Raw genomic sequence first — 27,681 nt, 5'->3', positions numbered from 1 at the left:
AGAGTCTGTGTGCGGTAGCTGAAACATTCCAAATACCTCAGAGGTCATTGTCTCTGTAAGATGCTCCCCTTTATGATGTTTTCCTTAGCCATTTTTTTTTTCTGGTCTTTTTGTCTTTTCTAGGGCCGTACCCACAGCATACAGAGGTTCCCAGGCTAGGGGTCTATTCAGAGCTGTAGCCGCCAGCCTACACCACAGCCACAGCAATGAGGGATCTGAGCTGAGTCTGCAACCTACACCATAGTTTCATAGCAACACCAGATCCTTAACCCACTGAGCAAGGCCAGGGATTGAACCTGCAAACTCATGGTTCCTAGTTGGATTCATTAACCACTGAGCCACGATGGGAACTTCTCCTTAAGCCATTTTTTCATGATTGTCAGGCAGTAATTATAGAATGAAATAATTGTAGGCTACCTCCAGCTCTGTGCTGCCAGGCTGCTCCTGGTTCTCAGCCCTCTCTTTTCCAGGACTACCAACCCACCTTGTAATTCCCACCACACCCTCTCCTTTCTCTCTAATTAACCACACTTACCCTTTTGTGTATAGAGAATAGAAGGATTTAACTTTTAAATTTAAAGTGTGCCTTTAATATATGTCTTCAACAGCTGTCTCAGTCACGTAGCCAGTGCCTAGAGAGCAGGGGCATTGCGCCTTTCTCCATGCAGAACTCAAGAAACTTCTCTACACAGAGAGAGCAGGTGTGTCCCAGAGGAGATAGTGATTGGGGTAGCTTTGGGCTCTGCAGGCGTGTAAACACAAGCTGCAACTGATAGGAAAGGCTGAGAGTACCTCATTCCCTACCCCAGATCTACCTCACTGCGCTGTGCTGCTGGCTTTCTCTCCAGTGTCCCAGTCATTCCCAGGGCCATCCAGGACCACAGCATCCTGGTGGACTTTCAGCCAAGGGGCTGGAACTGTGCAGGACAGAGGGACTTCTTGGATGTGGTTGGGGAAGCGATTCAAAGGAAGGCCAAATGTGGGATCTCCCAGGTTTTTTTCCAAGACACAAAAATAGTATGATAGAGAACATCTGCAAAGGTTCTTCTCCTTAGTTGTGACTTATACACCTTCTGTAAGTGCCTTTTTTTTTTTTTTGGTCTTTTTGCCATTTCTTGGGCTGCTCCCGTGGCATATGGAGGTTCCGAGGCTAGGGGTCTAATAGGAGCTGTAGCCACTGGCCTACGCCAGAGCCACAGCAACGCGGGATCCGAGCCGCGTCTGCAACCTACACCACAGCTCACGGCAACGCCGGATCCTTAACCCATTGAGCAAGGGTAGGGATCGAACCCGCAACCTCATGGTTCCTAGTCGGATTCGTTAACCACTGCACCATGACGGGAACTCCTGTAAGTGCCTTTCTTATTTGTTGAACTGTTTATTGTCTGTCTCCCTCACGCCCCACACCAGGATGTAAGGTCCATGGTGGTGGTGGCGGGGCATAGGTTTTGTTTCCTTCACTGCCATACCCTCTACACTCAGAACAGGGCACTTACAAGGCATGCAGTGAATATTTATTTTCTTTCTTTGCTTTTTTTGCTTTTTAGGGCCACACCTTCAAGCATATGGAATTTCCCGGGCTATGGGTCGAATTGGAGCTGCAGCTGCTGGCCTGCACCACAGCCACAGCAATGCGGAATCCAAGCTGTGTCTGCAACCTACCACACAGTTCACAGCAATGCTGGATCCATAAGCCACTGAGCAAGGCCAGGGATTGAACTTGTGTCCTCATGGATACTAGTGAGGTTCATAACCCGCTGAACTACAACAGGAACTACTCTCTTTTTTTCCTCAGTAAATATTTCTTGAATGAGTAAATGGGCTCAGGCAGTGAAACAGTAGAAAACTCCCAGCCTCCAGGGAACAGGTGGGAGCCACCGTGAGGAAAGTGCTGATTGTATGGGAACAAAGATGAGAACGAGGACTGAAGTTTATTGGTACCGGGGAAGTAGCCATTGCAACAACAAAGTAACAGTAAGCTGCTTAGCCAGTCTTTTTCTTTTCTTGAGATCTGGGTGTCAGTAAATCATGGGCAAGTCCAACAATTCTGGACTTGCAAGGCCAACCTCACAATTCTGGATGGGACACCATGGATTCCCTGGGTCCTGAACAGGGTCCTGGGGAGTGATGCAAGCAGCCCAGGGGACCCTTCATCATCACCTCCATCATCTCCTCTGCTGCTCAGGTCACAGCCTGGAAAAGCCTCTGTTTGGGTGGGGAGTGGCACAGCCTGCATTTGAACTTGCTCTTTTCCTGAAGCGTAAACTCTATGCATCCAGTTCATTGTCTCGGAATTTATAATCCAAGGTCTACATAGATGTTCTTGTAACCCTTGATGTCCTTAAACTTGTCGCTCCGCAGATTTGCTTGGATCTGCCTTTGGCCACTCTTGAAGGGGATGGTCTCCAGAGTGAGGCTGGCTCTGTGCTGGGGTTTGAGGACGCCAATGCTGCAGCAGAGAAAGGAGAGTGCCAGAAAAATTAACCCACAGCCCTTTTCCACTCAGCCATAGGCCTCCCCTTCCTGGTGTCCAGACAGAAGGACAACACTCGCCCGCCCCCGACCAGGATAAGACGGGAGGGAGGGCCAAGTGCTCCCGGCACTCACAGGACCCTCTGCTGTTTCCTGAAGAGACCACTTCCTTCCACAGTCAGCACACAGTCCGCAACTGGCTCCGAGAGGGGGTTTGAAAATGTCACCTGTATGGAGAGTGGCTGGTTCACAATGGCTGCTCCTAAAACCTGAACAGGGAAATGCAGAAAGGAGGGAGCAGAGAATTAGTCTCACACACACTCCACCTCCAGCTCTCCAAACATCTGTGGAGGGCACGGTTCCCTAGATCTGTTGCCTGAAGAGCTGGACTTCCATGGCCTTTGTTTTCCAACTATGAGTTACTTAATGGGTTGTCATCAACATTTTAAAAAATGAACTAGAAGAGAATATCAGTCTGTATCACACAAGACATTTGTTAGGTGAAACTTTCAGTTCACTTATACATGTATGGATGTTTGTGTAAAACATTGTTCCTCCACCCAGCGTATGGAAAGGTCTCATGAATTGGGAATCTCCAGTAATGTTTCCTCTGCTCTAAGGATTTCATCTGAGTGCGAAATAATCAAGAGCTTCCAAAGGATTCTCATGCACAATTCCAGTGGATAGAATCTCCTTTGGCAGTTTTTGTCTGTTTCTTCTTCTTGCAATCCGGGTCCACCCCTTCCTCCCGTCTTATCATAACTGGCTCATTTTCTTTCAATCCCTGTGTGTGAGTCAAGGGCCATGGATCATTCAGGGCTTAGAGAGAAGGAAGCAGCCTCAGGAGTCCTGGAGGCACCTTGGGACTCCCTCCCTAACAGACTCCAGTGGACTCCATACACCAGCAGGGGGCACTACAGGCTCACTTGGCAGGGTCCCAGAGGCTGCTTGGCCTTGGGGAGGTGGCCCTGGAAGGAAGGGCCCTGCGAAGTGGCTCCCTCAGGATGTCAGAGCAAGAGGGTCCTTGGAGGCCATCTAGTCTAATCAGATCATTGACAGTTCACGATACAGAGGTCCAGGGGCTTGTCCAAGGAGGCATCACCAGGAAATGGCAAATCAAACCTGAGCTGACCTTGGAGCACTGCTCTTCTCCCACTCAGCACCCTCCCATCTGAGCTCATCTCCCCTCATATTGACCCTGGGGAGGGCTGACAGCCAGAGGAGGCATAGGAGAGGGGTCTCCATGGCAGCTGCTCAGAGTCCACCCCTAAGGCCTTTCATGGTGCAAGAGAATGGAGACCTTGTCCAGTGTTTCCAGCTAAACCTCCTGCTCCTGGTGCGGGGGGTGGGGGCAGGGAGGGGGACCTGGAGGCACCAGAAGAGGCAGGGGCTGCTCCCCTGAGGGAGCCCACAGAGGGCTCCACCCCCTCCCAGCTGGTGCCAAAGAGGGCCACATGCAGGGCTCTTGCTTACATTTATCATGATGCTGGGATAGGCTAAGGTGATGATCTTGTTCACCAGGATCTTCTCTGGACTGTTCTTCTCTTCGCCCAGGGCACTAATGCGGATCAGCTTGTCTGTGGACAGGTACTGGCTGTACTGAGAATAAGGGATTTTGCAGGAATGGGTCTTTGCTAGGGAGAGAACACAGGATGAGGTGAGACTCGCTGTGAAAATCAGCTGGGGCCTTCTGATCAGGGCCCTTTCTACAGAGAGGAAGGGGCCAATGAAGCAGACACTCAGCTTTCAGATGGAGAGACAGAGAGGTGAAATGGCTTGCCCAGTGTCATTCTACTGGTAAATGCGTGTGCACGGAGGCTCTAACCAAGGTCTGGATGGCTTCAAAGCTCAGGCTTTCCGCACCACCCCAGGCCACATTCTTTCAGGTAGTAAAGGAAGGACTGGAGGAGGAGGAGCAGGAGGAGAAAGGAAAGAGAAAGAGGAGACGAGACAGAAGGTAGGAAGAGAAGGAGGACTCTGTGTAGGAAGGGACACTAGGAAAAACGGTGTCACAGGGGTCTGTCCCCAAATCCTTGTTGGCTGGCTTAACCCCACTGGCATTTCTATAAGCCACTCTGTGCACACAGACTGTCCCCATGCCCATCCCTGAGCCCTACCTTCTTCAGGAGCGAGTGTGAGGAAGGCTGTGTCCTGCCAGAATGGAGGCAGGGGGCTGCCATCATGCAGCAGGGACTGGGCACTCAGGTTCACTCTGAGGTCCTTGAACTGGAGCGACATGTTGAGCGCCAGCAGGACAAACCTTATGTCCCGGCCCATATCCGGTGGGTCAAGCAGCTGGAATTTCAGGGAGACTTGGACAACATCACTGGGCCGAAGGGAAGGCGTAGCCAGGCTCCGAGGACTGTCCCTCGGCGGCAGGGACCCGGAAGGTTGCAAGTCCTCTCGGAGGGAGCCTTGGGACCCTCCAGCTTTCAGCTTCTGAAGAGCCTTCAGGAACACCTGCCTCTCCTGGGGGGAACCTGGAAGGGCAGAGCACAGCACTAGCTGTGGGCCGGGCTGACCCGGGGGCTGAGCCTTGCCTGAACACCCTCAGCAAGGCTCCACTGGCACTGTAGGGGTGTTAAAAACCTTCATTTCCAATAACAGAGGCTTCCTTCTCCTTCCTTCCAGTAGTTCTGGAATTGCCCCAATGATAAACCACTTGTCCTTGAATCCTTGCCTCAGGACCCACTTCTGGGCACCCCAACCCACATGACCTCAGAGAGGATGGGAGTGGAGGGGATGCTGGTCAGTACCCATGGGTGTGTCCAATGCTTGTTTCTTATCGTGTGGCTCAGACACTGGAGCTTCTCTGTGTTGCCTCAAAGTTCCACATGGACAAAGCACAGACCCTCACTTCCTGGTGCTCCCAGGAACCTCATGTACCCCCACACAGAGAGGTGCAATGGCTTGCTCAGCCTCATTCTACCAGTAAATGGGTGCACTGGGGCACCCACACCACCCGACACACATAGTCCCCCTTCACTCCTGCTCAGATCCAGCCCCTCATCCTGCCTCTGGCCCTCTCAGATTGCATGCTTTTGCTTGGCTCCTTGGTACTTGAAACAGGTGGGTGGTCTCACTTTCCAGGAATTAGTCTACAGCTGACTGAGTTAGCCGCCCTTTGCTCCTGCTGGCTTGGGTCAGAAGACCCTGCCAGGTCCCCACCTCTCTGAACCATCCCCTGCACAGGATGGATGTAGGCGTGAACATTTGGGTTCACTTCAGCCTTGGTGCTGGCTCTGGTCTGGCCTGTCCATCATACACCCAATAGAACACAATGAATCAGTAACTTTAAGTTAAATTAATAAATAGGCGAGAGTTGACTCAACCCCCTGCTATCTTCAGTGGAAGGCTGATTTTTCAGGAAGGCGGGGCGAGGAATTCCTACACTGTTGATGGGATGCCTGTCGATGGCCCTGTACTCAAGGAGACCCTCTTGTGGAGGTGCTCACTGGCCTGTGGGACGTGGGGTGGTGGTGGGCATGAGGCAGTGAGGCGCTGGGGACACCCCACCTGGGGCCTTAAAACTAAAGGGCTGAGGAGACAGTGCGCCTGGTCCCCAGCCCCCTAAGGGGGCCACCCCAGTTGGCAGGGAGGGTCCCTGGGGTGAGGGTGGGGTGCCCACGGGACACGGGCTCCTGTGGTGGCCTGGCTTGGTCGTACCTTCTCCGTACTTGTAGTTCTCCGTGATGTCATCCCGCTCATTGCTCTGGATGCCCTTCGTGCTGATAAAATTGCCAACAGAACTGGTGTCCTGATGAAGTTTCTGCTCCTTCCCTCTGAAGACCAGCCAGGACATGCAGTCAGCATTCACCATGGAAAAGGCGAAGGCGGTGTCATAGTTCAGATCCACCTCACCCTCCTTGATGGCTCTGACGGAGGCAGGGCCGCAGCAGTAGAGACCTGCAGGGGAACAGAGGGGCCTTGGCTGGGCTGCGGCTGCTGGGCCGGCCAGGCCGGGGGCTGTTTCTGTGGAAGTGGGCCCTGCCTGTCCTCCGAGGGCCTCACCGTTGCTCGTCTCCTGAGGCGTGGCATCCAGCACCTGCCAGCCTCCGTATCCTTCGGGGAGGTCTTTGCGGGCCATCCAGCACTCGTTCCAGACGTGGAAATTCCTGGGGGTGAAGCCAGAGGAACTGGTGTCAGATGAAGCTGAGGGAGATTCTGCAGGTCTTGTGCTCCTTCTGGAGAAAGGCAGGGATGATGAGGGATGGACAGCTGGATAGAAAGACGGACAGCACACCGCAGGCCTTCAGGCCTCTGTGGGAGACAGGTGATGCCTATTCCACCTGTGAGCCTCAGCTTGCCTGGAAAAGAGCTTTCCTATTTGTGATCGAGAGGGAAGGCTTCCAGAGCCAGCAAATGCTAAAACCCTTCACTCTCTCTCAAAAAGCCCTTGTGGCCCTTTCCTGTGTGTGTGCTGCTGACTACAGAGGCAGTCACAGCCTTTGTGTCCAAAAGGGAGACCCCAGGCTTCCTGTGGTCCAAGCCACAGGCTGAGTATTAAATGCGGAGGCGACAAAGAGGAAACCACCCCCCCCTGCCCCCATCCAGCCCCGGGGCAGAGATAATGAGACGATTCTAAACTCAGAAAATCCAGAAACTATCACAACCTTGTAAATCAACTATACTTCAATCAAACTATAAATAGCATAAAAGGATAAACTAAGAAAATCTTTGAATTTGTGTTCAGCTGCCTCCCAGCTATAGGGTTGGGGATACTCAGCCTCGGGTCTGGTGGAAATGGAGGCGTGGAGGGCAGCAGGGTTGCAGGCACAGTCCTGCCCGGCTTCCTGCTGGTAGGGTTTGCCCTAGAAAGAGAAGTTGTCTCTCACCAGACAGTGTCTTTCTTCTTATTCTCCAAAATCCTGCCTGTGTTGTCATAATACTCATCTATGATCAGGTTTCCATCTGTGTCGTGGCCAGAATCAAAGTTGGTGATCACGCGGGTGGGGATCCCCAGGCACCTCATCACTGTAGAAAGGGCAGAAAAATCTCCTGTTGGCTGTGGATCCCTGGACTTAGGGCCCTGGGCTCAGGACTCATGCATCTGACACCTGCAGGACCAGAATGGGGCCCTGGGTTGATGACACGTCCAACCTTCCTTCCCGCCTTCCTGAGCTCCTCTCCCTGGGGCTCTGTGCAAAGGTGAGGCTGCTGGTTGTTCAGACCAGCAGTGCCAGGGCCGAGAGAGCATCTGGCAAGTTTGGGGTTCCCCTGGCCTGGCCAGCAGGATGAGAGAGGCAAGCCTCCTGCAAGACTAGGCAGTCTGACCCGTCTCACTTCTCTTTTGGCCATAAATCTCCATCTTCCCATCTCCCAAGCAAGTAGCTGGAATTTCTTCCCTCATGTGGTAAGGATTAAGACCAGTGGATTCTTAGGCAATGAGTCCCGCCGCTTGCATACCCCCTTCTCTATGGGTGTATTGGCTGGGAAGCTTAGCAAGGAAAGTATCACAGATCCAGCCAGGAAGGGAAGGAAACCATATAACAAAAGACTAGGAAAGTAAGAGTCTGTACCTAATGGAGAAATTATTGAAAGGAGGTCAAATGTTGTCTTTATTCCTGAGGGGGCATCCCTTCCCTTTGCCAGTCAGCTTTTTTCTTTGCCTTCTGCCATATTTTTTCCCCAATTCTGCACTCTCTTAGGAACAGCAATATGACCCAACCTATCCCACGACCAATGGCCTGGGGACCCCAGACCCTTCAAGTCCAAAGGAGACAGCCTTCAATAATACTGATAATGATAACCACAGATTCTGCTATCCCGGCGCTGTGTTGCACGTATTTTGTGCTCAGGACAACTCTACATGGAAGCTGCTATTATCCCCATTTTATAGACGAAGACTCAGAGGCTAAGAAAATTTGCTTCCTTGATTACAGCCACATAGCTGGGAAGCAGCAGAACGTTGCTGCTAAGCTTGTACCCAATTCTGAGCCCACCTTCCACAGATGCACACAGTTCAGTGTTCTGGTATTTTCACCTTATTATATATCCCATGTATTTTCCCCATGTTTTGATACATTGCCAAAAGCAAGATTTCTAGCAGTGCTTTTTTACATATTTGGTCGGGTTCTCATTTTTCCCCTGGTAAATAATTCTATGAGGGACATTGCTGTAGATCATTTTCTATTTTTCCCCCTTGGAAGAGATTCTAAGAGGTTAAATGACTGAGCCAAAAAAGAGGGATATTTTTAAGCGTTCTTTAAAATACTACTGTCATTTAAAAAATGTTTATAATTTGTAGTTTAGATACTCATACGAAACACTTAATTGCTTACAGATTTTAGCTAGGCTCCTTTTTTTTATGTTGTCACAAAGCCACTTCAGGCCAGGGGTGGGGACACACCTCTGGATGCAGCCCAAAAGGGGAGGAGAGAAGCCCAGAGGGGAATCATGTGCCTCCCTGGAGCAGCATGTCTGCACAGGGCCAGGGAACGAGGGCAGGGAGTGAGCAGAGCTGACAGTGGGTTGTGGGTGGAGGTGACTTCCCTTGAGGGGAGGGTGAAGGTGGCAAAAGCTGCCACTGAAGGAACATGAGACAGGACTGAGGCAAGAGCATGCCAGTGACTCAGGAGCACTGCCTGGGCCCATTTATGCTAATTACAGTGAGGAGGGTGGATAACACTTAGGATAATAAGAGCACATGCCAAGGAGAGGGACAGGGAGAGCAGGGAGCAAGCCTCCAGTCTTCACCAGATTGACGAATTCATGAATGGCCACTTGAAGTGTTGAGTGTGGAGACATGGCAGGATGGGCACGTTCCCACCTGAGCACAGGTCATTGATTTTGTGGCACTCTATGTTCTCTACTAGACATGGCACAGGATGTGTAATGATTTGTTTACGAGCCTGTCTTCCTGAGGGTAGGGATTATGTGATATCCATCTTTATTGTTCTATAGCCATTAACAAGACAAAACCAGGCCTATACTGGTGCCTCTTTGCGGGACGGGTAAACGGATGTCCCCATGAACCTTGTGTCCATTCTGGCAATTTCCGACATCAGCACAGCACTGTCCTAATGGCTGTGCACTGTGCTGTGGGTGCCATGTTTGACTGTCAGTAGAGCATAAGCCTTGAGTGGTGATGGATTTGCACTGATCCATCCTCACTCCTTTTTCATTGTGGCTTCTGAGAGGACTAGACAGAGGAACCACAGTAAGGCGACAGAGGGACAAGAACAGCTTCTTACAATGGGAGGAGGCTTTAGCTTCAGTATCACATGAAGGGAGCTAACAACGTTCAGATCTAGACAGCTGCGCACATACATGTTTCCTGGGGTGTTGCCCCCTCTGCCCTGTTTGCTCAGCCCCTCTGCAAAGAGCTCATCCTGTATTGTGGCTTCATCTCTCACTTTGTGCCCATGACTCCTGAATTTGAATCTTGAACCCACATGGAGACCTTGCTGTCAACAAGTGCATCCCCAGCTGAGCTTATCCTTTGTTTTTCTCAAGTTGCCTTGCCAGTTGATGACATCATCATCCTCGTAGGTGCCAGGCATGGTGCCAAGCACTGCTCAGGCATAATCTCATATAATCCTCTCCACAACCCTGTGATCATCCCAACTTCAAAGAGAGGTTGAGGTCACATGACAGAAAGAGGAGCGCCAAGGCAGATTTAAACCCTCGTTTCTCTAATCTCAAAGTTCCAGTGCTTTTAACTACGAGCCACAGCATTGCACCTTCACTAAACTAAGCAGCAACGCTTCATTCTCAGTGCACCTTCCTCTGTGAAGTTTTCACGCATTACTCTGTGCCACACTCATCTCCCTTCTCATGTCTTACTTAATTCCAATCACCAGTGCCACACACTGAATCCCTGGATGAAGCTCTCTCTGATTTCATGGATTCATCTCATCTTGTCAGCCAGATTACAAATCCCCCCTAGAATAGGGCTCAGATCAAATACTTTTCTTGCAATTCTTCATTCCTAGCCCAGTGGCCCAGTGCTGGCCAGAGTAGATGCTCATTGAATTTGTGTTGAAGATAGGTTTGTTTTGTTTTGTTTTGTTTTTGTCTTTTTAGGGTTGAACCCATGGCACATGCAAGTTCTCAGGCTAGGGGTCAAATTGGAGCTGTAGCTGCTGACCTTCTTCACAGCAATGCGGGATCTGAGCCGCATCTGTGACCTACACCACAGCTCATGGCAACACCATATCCTTAACTCACTGAGAGAGGCCAGGGATCGAACCCGCATCCTCATGGATACTAGTCGGGTTTGTTACTGCTGAGCCATGATGGCAACTCTGAAGATAGTTTTCTTTTACTTTTTTCTTTTTTTTTTTTTGGCTGCGCTTGTGGCATATGGACGTTACTGGGCCAAGGATTGAATCTGAGCCACAGCTGTGACCTACTTTGCAGCTGTGGCAACACCGGATCCTTTAACGTACTGCACTGGGCCAGGGATCAGACCCACACCTCCAAGCTGCTGCAGTCAGATTCTTAATACACTGCACCACATTGGGAACTCCAAAGATAGTTTTTTCGAACCTCACTTCTGCAGACTATCAGTCCTGATGACTCACAGTTTGACCTGGGACTCAGGTGACTCTTTCATTGATAATTTTGTGGGAGCTGAGTCCCTTGTAAAAGATAGCCCCCATAGAGCATGTGTGTTTGTGTGTGTGTGCACATACATGCATGCATATTCACACAGTGATTCTTGGGCAAAAGTGGTCAAGATCTCAGAGCCAGAAAGGACTGTTAGCATTCCTAAGGTATATTATACCACCCACCCTCCTGGCATTAATTGCTTTTTCTCTTCTCTCAGCCATTTGGCACTTATTCAGTGACAAATGTCAAGGCCCCATGGTGAACCAGGCAGTGGCTTAGATGCTTACACAAAGACGAAAGACAGTCCTGCCTTCAGGAAGCACAGCCTCCCTTCTGACCATGACGGACACCGCCATGATGGTGTATTAAAACATGGAGTCTGTTTCAGGACTGGCTGTGAAGCCTTCTCACTAGTTCTTTCCTCCTCTGCCCCATGTGGAAATATGCCTCCAATTTGATAAGAGAAATCAGTGCAAAGTTCAAGTTCAATGTATCAAAATGCATTTGGTCAGCCTTGCTGCCACACTTGCATGGCTTATACCGAAGAATAGAGTCAAAGCCCTAGCTAATAGAGTCAAAGTAATTGCATTTGAATGTGATGATTTTTAGCATCTTTTAATTTCCCCCTGGATGCATTAACCTTGCAAATGGTAAATGTATTACTTCCTGTTCGTCCTCTCATGCCTTTAATGGTCCCTTATAACCGAGGTGGTTATATTGCCTTTGTTTTTCAGATGTACAAAGTTACACTGGAACAGCTCTCTTATCTCCAGTTGCAATGAAACCTAAAACTTCTCTAAAAAATAGTCTATTTTAAAAAATTACGAAGCAAGTAAAAGGGTTTGTAAAGAAGCCAGAAAATATGACTCATAAAGAGAAAAAATGCTCATAGAACTAGATCCACAAATGACAGGTGTAATGGAATTAGGTGACAAGGACCTTAAGACAGCTATTTTAAATATTATCAATATACCCAAAAGGATAGGAACATAATAAGAAAGATGGGCGATAGAAAAAAGACCCAATGGAACTTCTAAAGTTGAAAAATATAGTTTGTAATACAAAAAACATAATGGAAAAATGTTGCACAGAAAGATATACTTTTTTGTGAGAACACATTCAAATACCATGTTACATATTAAACACATCAAAATATTTCCCTCTTGAGGAGGGAGATGAATAGGAGTGGGTTATGAGCTAAAAGAGGGAAATCAATTAGTTAAATAATTAATTTTTTAAAAAAGAGGGACCTGGATGTACCCTAGCACCCTAGTGGGTTAAGGGTCTGGTGTTGTCACTGCTATGGCTCAGGTCACTGCTGTGTCACAGGTTCAATTCCTGGCCCAGGAACTTCTGCGTGCCATGGACACAGCAGAAAAAAAAAAAAAAAAAAAAAAAGCAACCTGACAGACCTATTATGATACATGCCATGAAATGAGAAACATGATTAATAAACATTCCAAAGGAAAAAGGAGGGAAATAAACTGAAAAACTGGTAGGAGGATGGGGAGCTGAAGTTTGAGGGATGTCTGGAAACATCTTTTGAACAAGACCCAGCCTGACCTCTGCAGCCCAAGTACTAGAGGCTGAAACAGTATCAGACTAATTATGAGAGCTAACATTCGTGCAAAGCTAAGCATGTGCCAGGCAATTTTCCAAGTGCTTGCCTTATCTTAACCCACCATGCTGCAAGGGAACATGCCATGGAATCCTTGATAAATCAGTAGAGAGTCACAGTCAATTTGTGCTTAAGCCAAAGACTGAGGCAAAAGTAAAGCACCAGGGCCTTGGCTGAGGTTCCTTCTTTGAGGATAAGGGCTCATTAAAACCATGAGGACAGGAGTTATTGTACTGAAGTGAGGATAATGAGGTATTTTAGAGGCCACTATACACCTGAGTGAGAAGAAATCTTAGCTGACGTGTGACCCAGGAGTGTTCAAAGCAGTTTTAAGCAGAGGACTCTACATGTGAGCCATATCCTAAGTGGGGATCCAAGATATAAAAGATGTACAGATGGGGTAGTTTTGGGTGAAGAAAGGAGGGCCCCGCCTTAAGCACACAGTCTCCTCATTTCCCAGCTACTTCTCACAACCCTCTCTGGGGCTCCAGGCCAGGACCCAACCTGAAGAAGAGGTGGTGATGCCCACAGGTCTGCTCAGAGTCCCAGCCCTCAACCCAAGCATGCTGCCCCCACCCCCTGTGCAGCTGCGGGTAGGGACAGATAAGGCACATTCCCAGGATGCCTGGCTTCTCCTTTTTAAACAACTTTACTGGGGTATAATTCTCATACCACAAAATTTACCCTTTTAAAGTGTACCATTCAGTGGTATATTCATAGGCTGTGTAACAATCACCACTGTCTAATCCCAGGATGTTCCATCACCTCAGACCCACTAGCAGTCACTTCCCATTCTCCCCTCCCCCAACCCCAGACAACCACTTCTCCACTCTCTGTCTCTAAATTTGCCTATTCTGGGCATTTCACATATATACAATCTTATGATAGGTAGCTTTTGGACAAGTGGCTTTGGGGAGAAGTTTCAGGTAATATAGCATCACTGTCCCCTGTGTTCCCCTGTTACAGAGCACAGCAGCCAGGGGCTGTGGGGACTGGGGTGGGGGGGGGTGACCTTGTCACAAGAAGTGGATGGCCAGAACCGGAAAAGCCTGATTACTGAGTACCAGAAGGGTAGGTCAGGGATTTCTCTGAAATTCCCAAAGTAACAGCCAACTAAATTGATGTCAAGGAAACAGCTGTCCCCAAAATTATAATCCCATCTTATATTTGATGCATGCAAAGTCTTCTCTGTGTGATTTTTCTTGCAGAAGTCAATATGCTGACATTATTAAAATGCAATAGAGGGACTCAGAACTGCAGAGGGGAGAGAGCACAGCTGAATTAGACGAGAGTCACATGGTCACCTTAAGCCTCAGTTTTCTCATCTGAAAAACGACAGTAACGATATCTACTTTGAAGGTGGTTGGGAGGATTGGAAAGTGCCCAGCATGTGCCTAAAGCACAGGAGAGGCTGGGTAAATGGCAGTGTCTAGCATCATTTATGCAAGAGTATAGCCTAGGGGTTAGAGCCAGCCAGACCTGGCCGTGAGACCAACTCTGCCACTCAATTTCCTCACCTGTAAGATGCAGACAGTGATAGAACAGACCTCAAAAGGTCATTTGGGGACTCAAACAAGGGGATCCTAGTTAGAACTTATTGAACACTCACTGTAGCACGGCATTATTCTAAGCACTCTCCATGTGTGCACTCACTCAACCCTTTCGATAAACCTAAAGGCAGGTACTATCAATTTCTCTATAGAGGTCTGAGGAAACTGAGGCACAAGTTAAATGACTGGCCCAAGGTTACTCAGCCAATTAATGGTAGTGTCGTATTTGAACCCAAGCAGTCTACCTCCAGAGTCTACATCCTTCATTACCACTATCCTGGCACCAAAGAAATACCCAGTAAATGTCAGCTACTGTTAATAATAACGATAATAATAATTTTAAAAAAAAAACAGGCTTTGGCTACTGTCTTGGGTTAAGGATTTGGCTAAATCCTTGACTTTTACTAGAGGATTGAGGCTGGGTCTTACCCATCTTTGTATCCAAGGTTTTTAGAAGTACAGTGCCTAGCATAGGATAAGGATGAAATACGTTTCATTGGATGAGTGAATGAGTTTTTCAAATTGACAGACATACTTATTCACCATGGCAACCCTGTTGGGGAAGGCTGGTGTGGATTAAGCTGCAGGTGGACCAGGCCATGCTTGACCCACTTTACCCAGTCCTTTGCTTCCCAGGTCACTAAAGGGCCATGATTCTCATAAACATTTTAATCAGTCTGCTCTCATTGCATAATCTCTACCCACTGGCTCCACCTCTTTCATCACTCAGTTCCAGACAACCACGTCCAAACCCATGGCCCTCTCCCTTTATACACACACACCTGGCCCATTAGACTCTAGGGTTTTCCAGGCCCAGGAAGCTTCCCTCTCTGTCGTATACAAGATCAATCCATTCCCTGCCTTCAGTCCTGTACCTGCTCCCTGGATGTCTCAGACACCCTGGTTCACCCAAGCATCTGTGACTCTGGGCATCAAAGCTGTTGAACTCCTAGTTCCCTACCCCTGGGCAATGAAAGCCTCCAACTCCAGATGGGGTTCTGCAGCTGCAGAGGAGGAGGAGTTCAGGACTCCCCCTCGCCAACCTGCGTGAAGTCACCTCTGTGGGTGTTGACAGAAACCTCCTGGTGCCCTTGAGTAGAGGGCTGGCACCTGCTGCTTTGCACTGGGCTCCACAGGCAGGGTTCCTCCAAGAGCCTGGAGATGGGTCCAGCACACACATAGACACAGACAGCACCAGACTTTGTGTACAGGGAATTTCTACACTAAAGGCCTGAGTCCTCACTAAACACCAAGTTGTGGGCAGGTCTGGCTTCCCCGGATTAGACTAGAGTCCTGTGAGTTAAAGCCATACCTGGCCTCTTTCCCCGGCCAGAAAGAATAAACTTCCTGGTTGTGACTCAAGTCAGGTGCACAGATCTGTATGTCAGGAGGCCGAGAGCCAGCCTAGGCATGGTGAGCAGGGTGACAGCCAGGAGTAGGTTTGGCCCTGGGTGAGGCAGAAAGACTCTTCCTGCAACCTCCAGCATGTAACTCACTTCTAGTGTTACCTCCCTCAGTTCTCACCTTTTGCTTCCTCCTCTTGCCACCAGCAAACCAATTTCCATTTGTCTTCTTTCCCAGTGCCCGTTTTTAGGCTTTTCTTCCACAAACGTGGCATTCACTCCCCATCTGAAAAGCTGCTCTGTCATTGTCCTCCATCCCCTAACTCGCTGGGCTGCGTCAGGCCTCCAAGCCTGCTGAACATGTGACAACTGCTGATTCAAGGTCACGGTCGCCATCTGGCTCTGGCCCCTTGGCCCATACCCCTGCTCAGATGCATGCTTCCCTCCCCCGTACACCTCTTCATCAAGCCCGTTCTCTGGACTTAAAAAGGGCACCAATCAGTCTGTAAGTTTTCTAATTACTTGGACTCTCACATCAGTCCTATGTTGGACCTGGACAATTCCCAGCCAGGCTCTTAGAGTGTTCTGCCAGGCTGTCCAAGTTCAGAAGGGAAGGGCGCCAGGTTCTGAGAAGTGTGTGATTCCCACCTTGGAACCATCTGAAATAAACTCAGCTGTGTGAAGCCTGAGGTCAGTGATGAGACATTTTGTTCCCTTGCTGGAAGCTGTGTGAGACTCCTGGGACAAGCATGGCTCAGAGGGCTGAGACATGAGCCGCTGCACTTTCTCTCTTTCCATGGGGCCCTTTCCACTCCCTACCTGTGCACATGACAGCAGCAAAGACCCAGCACTGCCCGTAGCGCACTGGCTGGCAGCCCGTGGCGTGCCACTGCTTCAGGATGGCCACACTGCCCGTCCACTCTGCGGGGTTGATGCCGTCTAAGTAATTCTCGCTCCAGTTTCCATTGAGCACCCCGTTGTCATCGTTGCTGTTTATCTGAAGAGAAGCCATATATAGAAGCATGAGAAGCAGCCTTTTCCTCAACAAGAGGTGAAGTGTGGGTTGCCTGAGACACAGGAGGTTTCAATCCCATTTTACCTTCCAGATGTGCTGTAGAAGGGGTTAAATGGGAAGCCAGATATTCTGACAGCTGTTATTTAGTTTATTATTCCATTATCTTGACTCTTCCTTCCCCCATCCCTGCAAAGCCAGAGCTTGGCTCTAGGAGCTTTTGAAAATATGACAGAGCAAAAAAAACAAAAAACAAAACAAAACAAAAAAAACCCCCAAACCTTAGGAACAAGACCATTTCCCGAACCAGAGCTACACTCAGTCTTTCCCAAAACGTCCAATTTGGAATTGATGGCAAATTGGAGAGGCAATGGCTCCCAACCAGCTATTTCAGAGCTCAGTTGAGAAAACCTTTTACCCACATTCTTTCATTAGTCTCATCCGAAACTTTAGCAGACGGCCCCTGCCTCTCAATTCTTCAGTCCCATGTTGCAAGCCAGGGGCAACCCCGAGTGGGCAGGGCCCCTGCAACTCCGCCCCCTCCCTGGACAAGCCCTGGTGGGCGGAGCCAGAGCCGAACTCACCATGGCGCACACGACCCTGCTGATATAGACTGGGCTGCCCCGCAGGGCACAGTCTGTGGCTGGGTCGATCTGGAAGTTCAGGCTCTTGGCTAGCAGTTCCAGGCAGATGTCTATGATGTTCTCCTCAAACTGCGAGGGGAGATGCAGAGAGGCAAGGCATCGGTGCTTACACATGTGGATATGGAAAGAAATACACGACCCACCCCACCCAGCTCTCCAGTGGAGTGTGTTTGTGGAATACGAACCCTTTGGGAAGGAAACTGTCCAGCGGCACAGCTGTGGAGCCTCTTAGGCAGGGCAGGGTCTTAAAACTCTGGGTTCACAACTTGCCCTGTTTGTATGTTCTACTTGTCAAATTCCTGAGGTTTTTTTTTCCCAATGAGTCTGACTGCCTGAAAAATCTGTTTCTCCCTCTTCTCCCCTTTATCTTCACAGCCCTGGAGCTCCCGGAATGTTCTTGCTAAAGCCATGTTGCCTCAGCTTCCACCCCCACCTGCTGACCCAGCTTATCATTGGCAGCTAGTGCAGAGGTGATGGTACCGACTTGCCATGGTGCCTGTGATTCAGTGGGGCTCTGGATTGACTCATAGCATGTGGTTTATGAAAAATTTTCACCCAAGGCAGCCTGATTCTTTGTCCTTCAGGCTTGGCATGAATGCCACTTCCTCCGAGGCCTTCCCCAAGCCGCGCCCTGGTTTATCTCCACAGCTGTGGCTACACCTCTTCCTCATCAGACTCTGTTACAATGATGTAGCCAAGGTCTGTCCTCCCTGCCTGAATGTGTGCTGCATTCCTCTCAGCACTTCTCACAGCTCTGCACCCAGACCTGGCATATATTAGGGACTTTGTGCATCTTTGTTGAATGAGAATAAATGATTGCATTTATTTCCACGGAACACTGGGCAATAAACAGAATTAAGCAGCTTCTCTGAAACATCTTCTCCAGGGGACAATTTGATCAGTTCACTGATATGCTTTAAAATATTCAAGGAGGGAGTTCCTGCTGTGGCGTGGTGGGTTAAGAATCTGACTGCAATGGCTGGGGTCACTGCAGAGGCACAAGTTCAATCCCTACTCAGTTCTCCTGAGCATCACAATAGGTTAATGGATCCAGTGTTGCCACAGCTGCAACAGCTGCTGCTCAGATTCAGTCCCTGGCCTGGGAACATCTATATGCCACTGGTACAATAAAATAAAATAAAATAGCCCCCATGGTCTACAGAATCAAAGCTCTAACCTCCTCTAAAGGCACATAAAACCCTCCCTGACCCGGCCCCTTCCACCTCTCCTGCCTCGTGTTGCAATACTACCCCACCACCCGCTGCCTCACCATTTTTGCTCAGGCAGCACCAGATTCCTCATAACCCTGCAGCAGGGCAAACCATTTCTCACCTTTGTGTCTCATACTTCCCTCTGTCTAGGATATTTTCTCCATGTTCCTTCACTTGGCTAACTCAGCTCGAGTTTCTCTTGGGTTCTCCACATCCAACCCTGTGCTCTTCCTCCCAGGCTCCCAGAATGCCCTGTGCCTGGCTCTCAATCTTCACATAGCCCACTGCACGATAAGTGACCTAATTAAGGGACCAAGTCTCCACTTCACTGGGGGCTCAGGGACAGTGTTTGATTCGTTTTCATGCCTCTAGCACCCAGCACCCTTCCTGGCACTGGGTTTCGGGGGGCACCTGCTGTGGGCTGAGCTTAAAGTAGGAAGTGGGCTTTCAGGAAGGTGGGAGTTGCAGAGCATTGCAAGTAACATGACGCTATTTTTTACAAACAAGATCACATGTTTTAGAATATGTGTAGAAAACCAAACGTAGAGAAACACACACTTTGCTGGTGACAGGGCTCAGAACAACTTTAATGTTCTAGGCACCTATTTTTATAACCTGTAAAGTTTTAAAAGCAATTATGTGTTAGTTTAATAATAAAAAGTACACAATGAGAACAAATAATTGAAGAGGCAATTGCGATGGGGCAGGAGATGCACCGTTCCCCATCAGCCCTGCTCCTGGCTGAGACGTTCAGCGGACAAGTTTTCCTCAGTGTGACAGAACTGACCCTAGGGTCTGTCACTTGCGGTTGTGAGGATGAAGTGAGTGTGGCAACTGGGGCTCCACTGGAAGCACTGTTAACAAACAAAAAGCCAGGTGCCATCATGGCCACTGTCACTGTGGTCCCTTCATCCTCACCCTCACACTCAGTGAGACTCCTGGGTAGTGCCTTCAGCTTAGATCCTGTGTCTAAATCAGACGTGGTCAGCAAAGAACACCTTCCACCTTTCTACAGCTGCTGCCCTGGCTCCCTGGGGTCACAGCTTACATCTTCCTGGTGCCATGGAGTTCCCATTTGTTAGCAATTTGGGGTGAGACTCACGTGAGGCACCACTCCCGCTCCCTGCTCCCCAAGAGCCCAGGGCTGGAAGGGCCCTAAGCAAGGCTGAGACTCACCTGTCCATAGTTCCAGGGGCAGGGCCGGATCCAGTTCTTGTTTCCCTGGTAGATGAAGCCATAATCGTTCATGACGTACTCCTGCCTCTGAGGCTCACTGTCCAAGTAGACAGCGTCCTCTGGGAAGCACAGGGGAGGACACAAAGTAGAAAAGTCATGTGGCCCTTCCTGCCCCATTCCCAGCTCCCAAGGGCCCAGCACCATGGTAACTCAGCTCTGAGGAGAGAATCAGGTGACACCAAGGGGACCATGAGGGAGGGGTCTTGGGGAGGACCCCCCGCCCCCAATCAACACTAGCAATAGGCTCAGTATGAACATGAGGTAGAAGTAAAAATCTACCATCGGTGGAATTTCTTGGTTTGGGTCCTCTGCCCCAAAGCCCCTGGGACCCATTCTCTACTCTCAATCCTCCCTGCTCTCTCCACCCGTTCCTCCTGCCTTCTGCCCACACTGTCTGCTGTCTGTGGAACTCTCCCTGCCTTCAAGCAGATTCAGAAGATGGGACTTGTTGGACAGGTGGTGCTGGGATGTTCTTTGTAGCTTCGTTTGTTTATGACAAAAGCTAGAAATAGGCCACATGCCCATAAATAGGGGGCTAATGGAAAATATTTGGTGCATCTTAACAGTGGAGTAATGGTAGCTGTTAAAATGAATGTGCTGATGAGAAAACATGTCCAGGGGAGTTCCCGTTGTGGAGCAGTGGAAACAAATCTGACACGGAACCATGAGGTTGTGGGTTCGATCCCTGGCCTTGCTCAATGAGTTAAGGATCTGGTGTTGCCATGAGCTGTGGTGTAGGTTGCAGATGTGGCTCAGATCTGGCATCGCTGTGGCTGTGGTGTAGGCCAGCGGCTGCAGCTCTGATTGGACCCCTAGCCTGGGAACCTTCATATGCTGCAGGTGCAGCTCTAAAAAGCAAAAAAAAAAAAAAAAAAAAAAAAAAAAAGAAAAGAAAAAAAAGAAAACATGTCCGAAGTTGAATTGTTAAATGAAATGAGCAAGTTAGAGTATGCTATAAAATAATCCCATCTGTGGTATGTATTGTATGATCACACACACACAAACATTTATGCATGAATTTGCATTTGATAAAGCATAGAACATTTTTGCAAGGCTACACAAGAAAATCTTGACAGGATTATCTCTGGTGGATAGAAGTTGGAGATTAGGGTAAGGTTTTACTTTTCACCTTAGGCTGATCTTCCTTCCTCACTCCCTCTCTTTCTCTCTTCTCCCTTCTTTTTCTATTCTCTTATTCCTTCCTTCTTTCCTCGCCTTTCTTTTTTTTTTTTTTTGTCTTTTTTCTATTTCTTTGGGCTGCTCCCACTGCATATGGAGGTTCCCAGGCCAGGGGTCGAATTGGAGCTGTAGCCACTGGCCTACGCCAGAGCCACAGCAACGCAGGATCTGAGCCGCGTCTGCAACCTACACCACAGCTCACGGCAACGCCGGATCCTTAACCCACTGAGCAAGGGCAGGGACCGAACCCGCAACCTCATGGTTCCTAGTCAGATTCGTTAACCACTGCGCCATGACGGGAACTCCTGTTTTTTTTTTTTTTTTTTTAGGGCCGCACCTGCAGTACATGGATGTTCCCAGGCTAGGGGTCAAATCGGAGCTGTAGCTGCAGCCACACCCTCAGCCATAGCAATGCAGGATCTGAGCCATGTCTGCAACTAGACCACAGCTCATGGCAACGCCAGATCCTTAACCCACTGAGTAAAGCTAGGGATAGAACCTGCATCCTCATGGATGCTAGTCAGATTCATTAACCACTGAGGCACAATAGGAATGCCTCTTTCTTGTTCGTTCGTTCGTTCGTTCGTTCTTTCTTTCTTTCTTTCTTTCTTTCTCTTTCTCTCTTTCTCTCTTTATTTCTTTCTTGGTTTTACCCTGTACTTCATTCCACAAATTTTCAATGCAAGATAATTCTTATTACTCTTACAATGAAAAAACGGAAGTTAACTTTAGAATGTATGATGAAGGTAGATGCTAACAGTCATCAAACTTAACTGCAATAGTTTTCTTTTTAAGTAAAGATGACTTGGTTTATTTTAAAATTCTAGATTAAAAAAAGAAATAGCAAGATCTCTCTGCTGTCCTTGGTGGCGGCTGGCCGTGGAGGCTGAGTGCATGGGATTGGGGAGGTCTGTGGGGGTAGGGAGCAGGGGTCTAGAAATCCTTGGTCCTCACTCTCTGTGGCACTGACAAAGGGGCAGAGATGTGGGACCCCCACACGGGTGTCCCACCTCACCTGGGCACCAGGGGTTGAAGAGCAGGATGAACTCGCCGAGCTGGTAGGCTGTGACAGGCCCCTGCAGGGACTCGATGTGAACCTTCAAGAGGTACTGACCCACGGCTGCCATGGGTGGGGCACACAGGCTCACCTCCATGGAGGCGGCCCCAGTGGCCTCCAGGGAGGCCATCCAGGGGCTGGGGCCACCATGACCTGCCAAGCTGAACACAGCCCGAGTGCCCTTGGCCACGTCCGGCAGTGGTCCTGAGAGGGAAGCAGAGCTGAGAGCTAAGACCCTGTGCCAGGACCTCCTGGCCCCTGAGAATCCCTCCAACACACACAGACACACACAGACACACAGTCACACACACACACACACACACACACACACACACACAAGCCCTGCCAGCCAGCCGTGGTCCTCACCAGTATCAGCCACAAAGATGATGTTGTCCAGGCCAGGCTGGAAGGCCCGGTTCCTGAAGTACAGGGTGATGTTGAAAGCCTGGCCCCGGCGCACGAGCAGGCGGTCGGAGCTGATCTCCTCCGTGTGGTGCCGCACATTGTTCCAGGAGCTCTGGAGGTCGATAAGGGCCACCTCCAGCCCTGCAACAGCATGACCGGGGGCAGACAACAGAGCAGGGATATGGGGCCTGGCCCAGTCCTGTCCACCACTTACTAGTTGTGCAGACTTGGAAAAGAAACTTAGCCTGTCTGAGCCTCAGTTTCCAAGTCAGTAAAATAGAATCCATAATGCCAGCCTTATGGGCGGGTGTGAGGATGAAATGAGGCCCTGTTCACACAAGTGCCTCTTTCTTGCTTCTCCCCGCTTCCTTCCCTGCTTCTCTGACCTTCTGCCCTCTTCTCCCGTAAGGTGGTACACAGTTCTCTCCCTGTATTTGACTCCTTTTGTAGGCCTGGCCTAGTCTGATTGCCCTCTTCAGCCTAGAATGGCTCCAAATTCACTCTGGTATTCACCTTCTCAGACTTAAGTGAACAGTTTCACTTGTTCCCATACCAGCCTCCAGATATGGGAGCAAGTCCCTGGGGTCGCTGCCCCAGGTGACTGTCCTTGGAGAGGACAGCCCCAGAAAGGCCAACACCCAACCTTCTACAGCTTCTGTGAAAACACAGACTGACCTCACTGTTTTCCAAGTGTGCGTCCCCTAGAGGGCTCTACTTCTGACCTCTCCATGTTTGGCATGGTTCTACCCTGGTCCACAGGCACACCCTTAAATCATGGTTGGCTCCCTCATCTTCTTCTCAGTCTGTATGCGTTCATGTGTCGTAAGTCCCTTCACTCCTTCCCTTAAAATGTCTGTGGTATCCATTGTGCATCTGTCCACATTAACATAATTCTGACCTCCTCTCCTCACTCCTAGTGACAGTCACAGCCTCCGCCAAGTCCCTGTGTCCTGTTTCTCCACATCACGCCCCCTCAGCACCCCCTACCTTAACACATCAGCAGATTATCTTTCCTCAAGACAATGTGATTTTGCCATCCTTTTGCTTTACAAGTCCTGTGATATCCCACAGCCCACCATACAATAGGCACTCTCCTTAATCTGACACGAATGACCTTGAATACCTCTCACCGGTCCCAGCATGGGCCCTCTCCTCCAGCCAATCTGTCCCCAAGTGAATGGTAGCCCTACCTGACAGTGTATTTTGATCCTATTAGAGCCACAAGTCAGAAGGCACCCCTCACTATCTGATCAAATTCCACCTGTCCTCCAAGGCCTGTTAAAGACCCATCTCCTCGGGAAGCCTGCCCTAGCTGGCCCACCTTCCTTCCCACCTCTCACTGATCTCCACCTCTTAACGGCATCACTCCATCACTTGCAGAGAACCTAACTGTTTAGTTGACAAGTTAATATCATGCTCAATTGTTCATTTACATTAACAAACCTTTACTGAGAACCTACTAGTTTTAGCTCAGCATGAAATTTCAGATCGTTTTATAGTTACCTCTTTAATTTGTCTGCCTTCCACCACTGAGGATAGAGATCTAGCTATTTTGTCTCTGCTGTATCTAGACTTTAAGAAATATGAACTAAATATTTGATAAAAATCCGAAAATGACTTATATTTGTAAATCATATATCTAAGGGACTTATATCAAGAATGCATACAAACTAACCGAATAATTAAAAAACAAATCACTCAAATTAAAAATGGGCAACCGATCTGAATAGGCATTTCTCTAAAGAAGAGAAACAAAAGGCCAATAAGCACATGAAAAGATGCTCAATGTAATTAGTCATCAGGGAAACGCAAATGAGATATCACTTCGTATCCACTAGGACAGCTCTAATAAGAAAGACAGATAATAACGGGTCCGTGAGGATGTGGAGAAATTGGAACCTTCATACACTGCTGATGGGATTGTCAAATGGTGCTTCCACTTTGGAAAACAATCCTCAAAATGTTAAACACAGAGTTATTATATGTCCTAGTAATTCCTAGGTAAATATACCCAAGAGATAATAAAAAAGTATGTTCATACAAAATCTGTAAATGAATGTTGATTGCAGCATTACTCATTACAGCACCAAAGTGTAAGCAATCCAAATATCCATCGACTGCTTAATGAATGAGTGGACTGTACAGCCACACAATGGAATATTATTCAGTCATAAAAAGGGATGCTGAATATTCTGTAACATGGATGAAACTTGAAAATGTGATGCTAAGTGGAAGAGGCCAGACACAAAAGGCCACATGTTACAATCCAATGTATATAAAATATGCAGAATAGGCAAATTCATAGAAACAGAAGTAGATTTGAGTTTACTAGGGATTGGGGTAAGAGGATCAGGCATGATTACTCATGGGTATGGGGTTTCTTTTTTGAGGTGATGAAAATATTTTGGAACTAGTGATACTTGGAAAACGTGAATTTATTTAAAAAAATCTGCTGGGTTGCATACTTTAAATGGGTGAGCTCTATGGCATAAAAATTATACCTCAATAAAGCAATTATAAACAAATATGAATCAAATCAACCGTACCAAAATGTCCTAATAAATATTAAACTTTATCTTTTTAAACTTAAGTTCTTTTGGCTATTGTTAACATGCACCTTTCTCATAAACTGGTTGTTTTATTATTGTTATCATGAAAGATATATAAGCATTGGTCAGCATGTTGTAGGCACCTATGTTTGCTAGATTGAATACAGTTCTCTCTCTTTTTATATATTTATTTATTTATTTTGTCTTTTGTCTTTTCAGGGCAGCACCCATGGCATATGGAGGTTCCCAGTCTCGGGGTCTAATCGGAGCTGTACCTGCCAGCCTACACCACAGCTCGCAGCAATGCTGGATCCTTAAGCCACTGAGTGAGGCCAGGGATCGAAATCGTGTTCTCATGGATGCTAGTCGGATTCGTTCCTGCTGAGCCATGGTGGTAACTCCCCTCTATTTTTTATATAATCACCCTGAACTTAATTCAGATTTCAGATTCAACCAACACCTGTTGAGGGCCTGTCTACTCAGTGCTAGGTCCTGTCCTAGCCACTGTAGAACAATTTTCTCCTGGAATACTCCCCACAACATTGAAGGGATGAACTGTCACGTCATCCACACATGAAGGCGAGAAAACAAAGGTGTGGGGAGATTAAATGTCTTGCCCAAGATTAAACCTAGAGTAGCTGGCCCTAGTCCAGTGCTCTTTCTATTACCCAAGACCTACTGCCCACTGCTGGCCTTCATTCACATTCCGAAAGGACATGTGACCCACTGCCAACTCGGAAAGCACCGGGCTTTTTTCCTGTTAGGAAGAAGCAGCTCACTCATTTTGGAGACCAAATGACTGACAGAGATTGGCTAACTGGCCCTGATTCAGGTTGGGCACATGACTCAAACAACTCAACAGGTGTGGCAGCAGCACTGGGGCCAAATCTCCTGCTATGGATCCATCGTGTGTCAAGTTCATCTTTGCCTAGAACATAGGGATTAGTCTTCAGCCTAAACATCAGATATTCAAATAGGAAGTACATTTATCATTGGGCATATTTGTTCTCCTTGATGTGAGGGGAGAATGGGGTGAATTGATCAGGGAGGTAGAAAGGAAATTATAGGGCAAACCTTTAAAATAATTGATCTATCCGAGAGAGAAATTCCCACAGGAGCACAAAGAGGCAGAGGTAAGAATGTGCACTGCAGCCTTGCTTGTGTAACTGGAAAATGGGAACAACATAAATATCCATCAATAGAAGACTGGATAAGTAAATTAGTTATAGCCATACTCTGGAATGCTATGCAAAGTGGAAAATATTGAGGTAAATCTATAGGTACTGAATGCATGGATAGAACTCCAAGACAGACTGTTTGCTGGGGAAAAAAAAATCAAGTTGTAGAAAATATGATGATATGGATTTGTCATATAAAAAAGCCACACAAGCTTATCCTATGCATTACATTGAGTGTATATATGTGAATACAAATATATAGATAAAAGACTGGTAACAGTGGTTTCTCTGGAGATGAGGCTGAGGTTGGGGTGGCAGACAGCGAACTATAGGTTTATCTGAAATGATTGCTTTATTTTACTCCAACTGTGTATTCATTATATTTCTTATGTATTTAAAATATGTAAAAATTTAAAAACAAAAAATAGTAAATGAAGCTGAAGCTGTTATGTTGTAGAGCTTCTAGCTCATTCTAATAAATGGTTTCCACTAAACATTTACTCTTCATAGCAGCTCTAGAGAGAAGGAGTTGATACAGAGAGAAGAGTGGTAGAATGATGAGCTACAGACCCCCCTGAGGTGGAGGAAAAAGAGAAAAATGAAGCTTCAGAGTCTAGAGGTGGAAGGAAACTTTAAGATGATCCGGTCCAAGCCCCCTCACTGAGGGCTGGGAACCAGAGAAGCGCCTTGTATAGTGTCAAAGAGTCAGCTATGGCAGAGAGGGCAGGGACGCTGACCCCTCATCCCTGCCCTGCCCCATATCACTGGGCTGTGGAAGCAGGTGTGTTGCACTCATCTATTTAGCTTTGTTTACCTGCCAGCCTTCACCTCGTCTTCTGGTTCTCAGGCCACCAGTGAATTTTGCTCTTTCTGGGGTTTTTATTCTTTCTGCCTCTGTTCTTTATTTACTCCTTCCTTCCTCTGAATCCACCTCCCCTTGACTTCCTACAGCCTCTCTGTTTTCCTTGGCCTAGAGACCCAGCAGCTCCCTGTGCCTCACCTACCTTGTGCCATGGTCACTGCCTCTGGTCCCCCGGCTGCTCCCCAGAGAAGAGCTGGATGACCTGGAGCCTCAGGAAACTGGTCCTGGAGTGTCTGCTTCCCTTTCCATCCCCAAGACTCCTGGAGACACCGAAGGCGGGGTGGCTGTTGCACTGCCACCTGCTTACTGGGCAGATTGCAACTGGTTTTCTCACTTGCCTTCGGGTTTTTCTTGGCAGGGCTGCTCAGCTGAAAGGAAGTGTGGAGGCCAATGAACTCCCAGGGCCTTGTGCCATGTGGGCCTTTGGCAGCTCTTGGGCAGTGGGGCATTCCCTGGCTGTGCTGTGGTGGGGAAGGAGCTGATGGGGCCTCTAGGGGGTGGCAGGGAACCACAGCCCTGCAGGTAGGAGTAACAGGGTCCCAAGACTATGGCTCAGATAAGAGCTCTCAAGCCTAGAACTCTGCTTGGCACCTGGGCACTCTCTTTTCTCCTGAAGAGTTACTTTCTGGGCATCAAATGCAAAACAGAACCCACTCTGGATCACCCTTGGCATGACTTTTTGGTATTTGCGTTTTAGCGAAGATACTGTCTTGAGGGAGACCTGCTGTGTCCAAGGTGAAGCTTGAATAAAAGCAGTAGAGGAAGAAAACTTGGGGAGATTCATGGAGGGGTTTTGGAAATAGGTGAGAGCG

General features: G+C 48.4%; 1 protein-coding gene across 2 annotated transcripts; it reads right to left on the bottom strand.

Moving 5' to 3' along the window:
* Positions 1-1,912: 1,912 nt before the first annotated feature.
* On the bottom strand, positions 1,913-27,177 carry TGM5 (transglutaminase 5). Of its 2 annotated transcripts, XM_047766555.1 has the most exons (13): positions 27,012-27,177; positions 22,242-22,421; positions 21,834-22,079; positions 19,580-19,698; positions 17,133-17,261; positions 16,356-16,533; positions 7,308-7,446; positions 6,484-6,587; positions 6,139-6,378; positions 4,590-4,952; positions 3,946-4,106; positions 2,608-2,741; positions 1,913-2,449 (listed from the first exon to the last, which is right to left on the bottom strand). In XM_047766555.1, the coding sequence occupies exons 1-13, from the start codon at positions 27,019-27,021 to the stop codon at positions 2,296-2,298; spliced, it is 2,157 nt and encodes a 718-aa protein (XP_047622511.1). In that variant the 5' UTR covers positions 27,022-27,177; the 3' UTR covers positions 1,913-2,295. The 2 variants fall into 2 exon arrangements, with proteins under 2 accessions (XP_047622511.1, XP_047622512.1); XM_047766556.1 differs by lacking the exons at positions 21,834-22,079; positions 22,242-22,421.
* Between the last annotated feature and the right edge of the window lie 504 nt (positions 27,178-27,681).

The sequence above is a fragment of the Phacochoerus africanus genome, chromosome 2 (genome assembly GCF_016906955.1).
Source record: "Phacochoerus africanus isolate WHEZ1 chromosome 2, ROS_Pafr_v1, whole genome shotgun sequence".
Classification (NCBI taxonomy): Eukaryota; Metazoa; Chordata; class Mammalia; order Artiodactyla; family Suidae; genus Phacochoerus; species Phacochoerus africanus.
The sequence above is the reverse complement of the archived record's forward strand: the minus strand, read 5'-3'. Positions and strand labels throughout refer to the sequence as shown.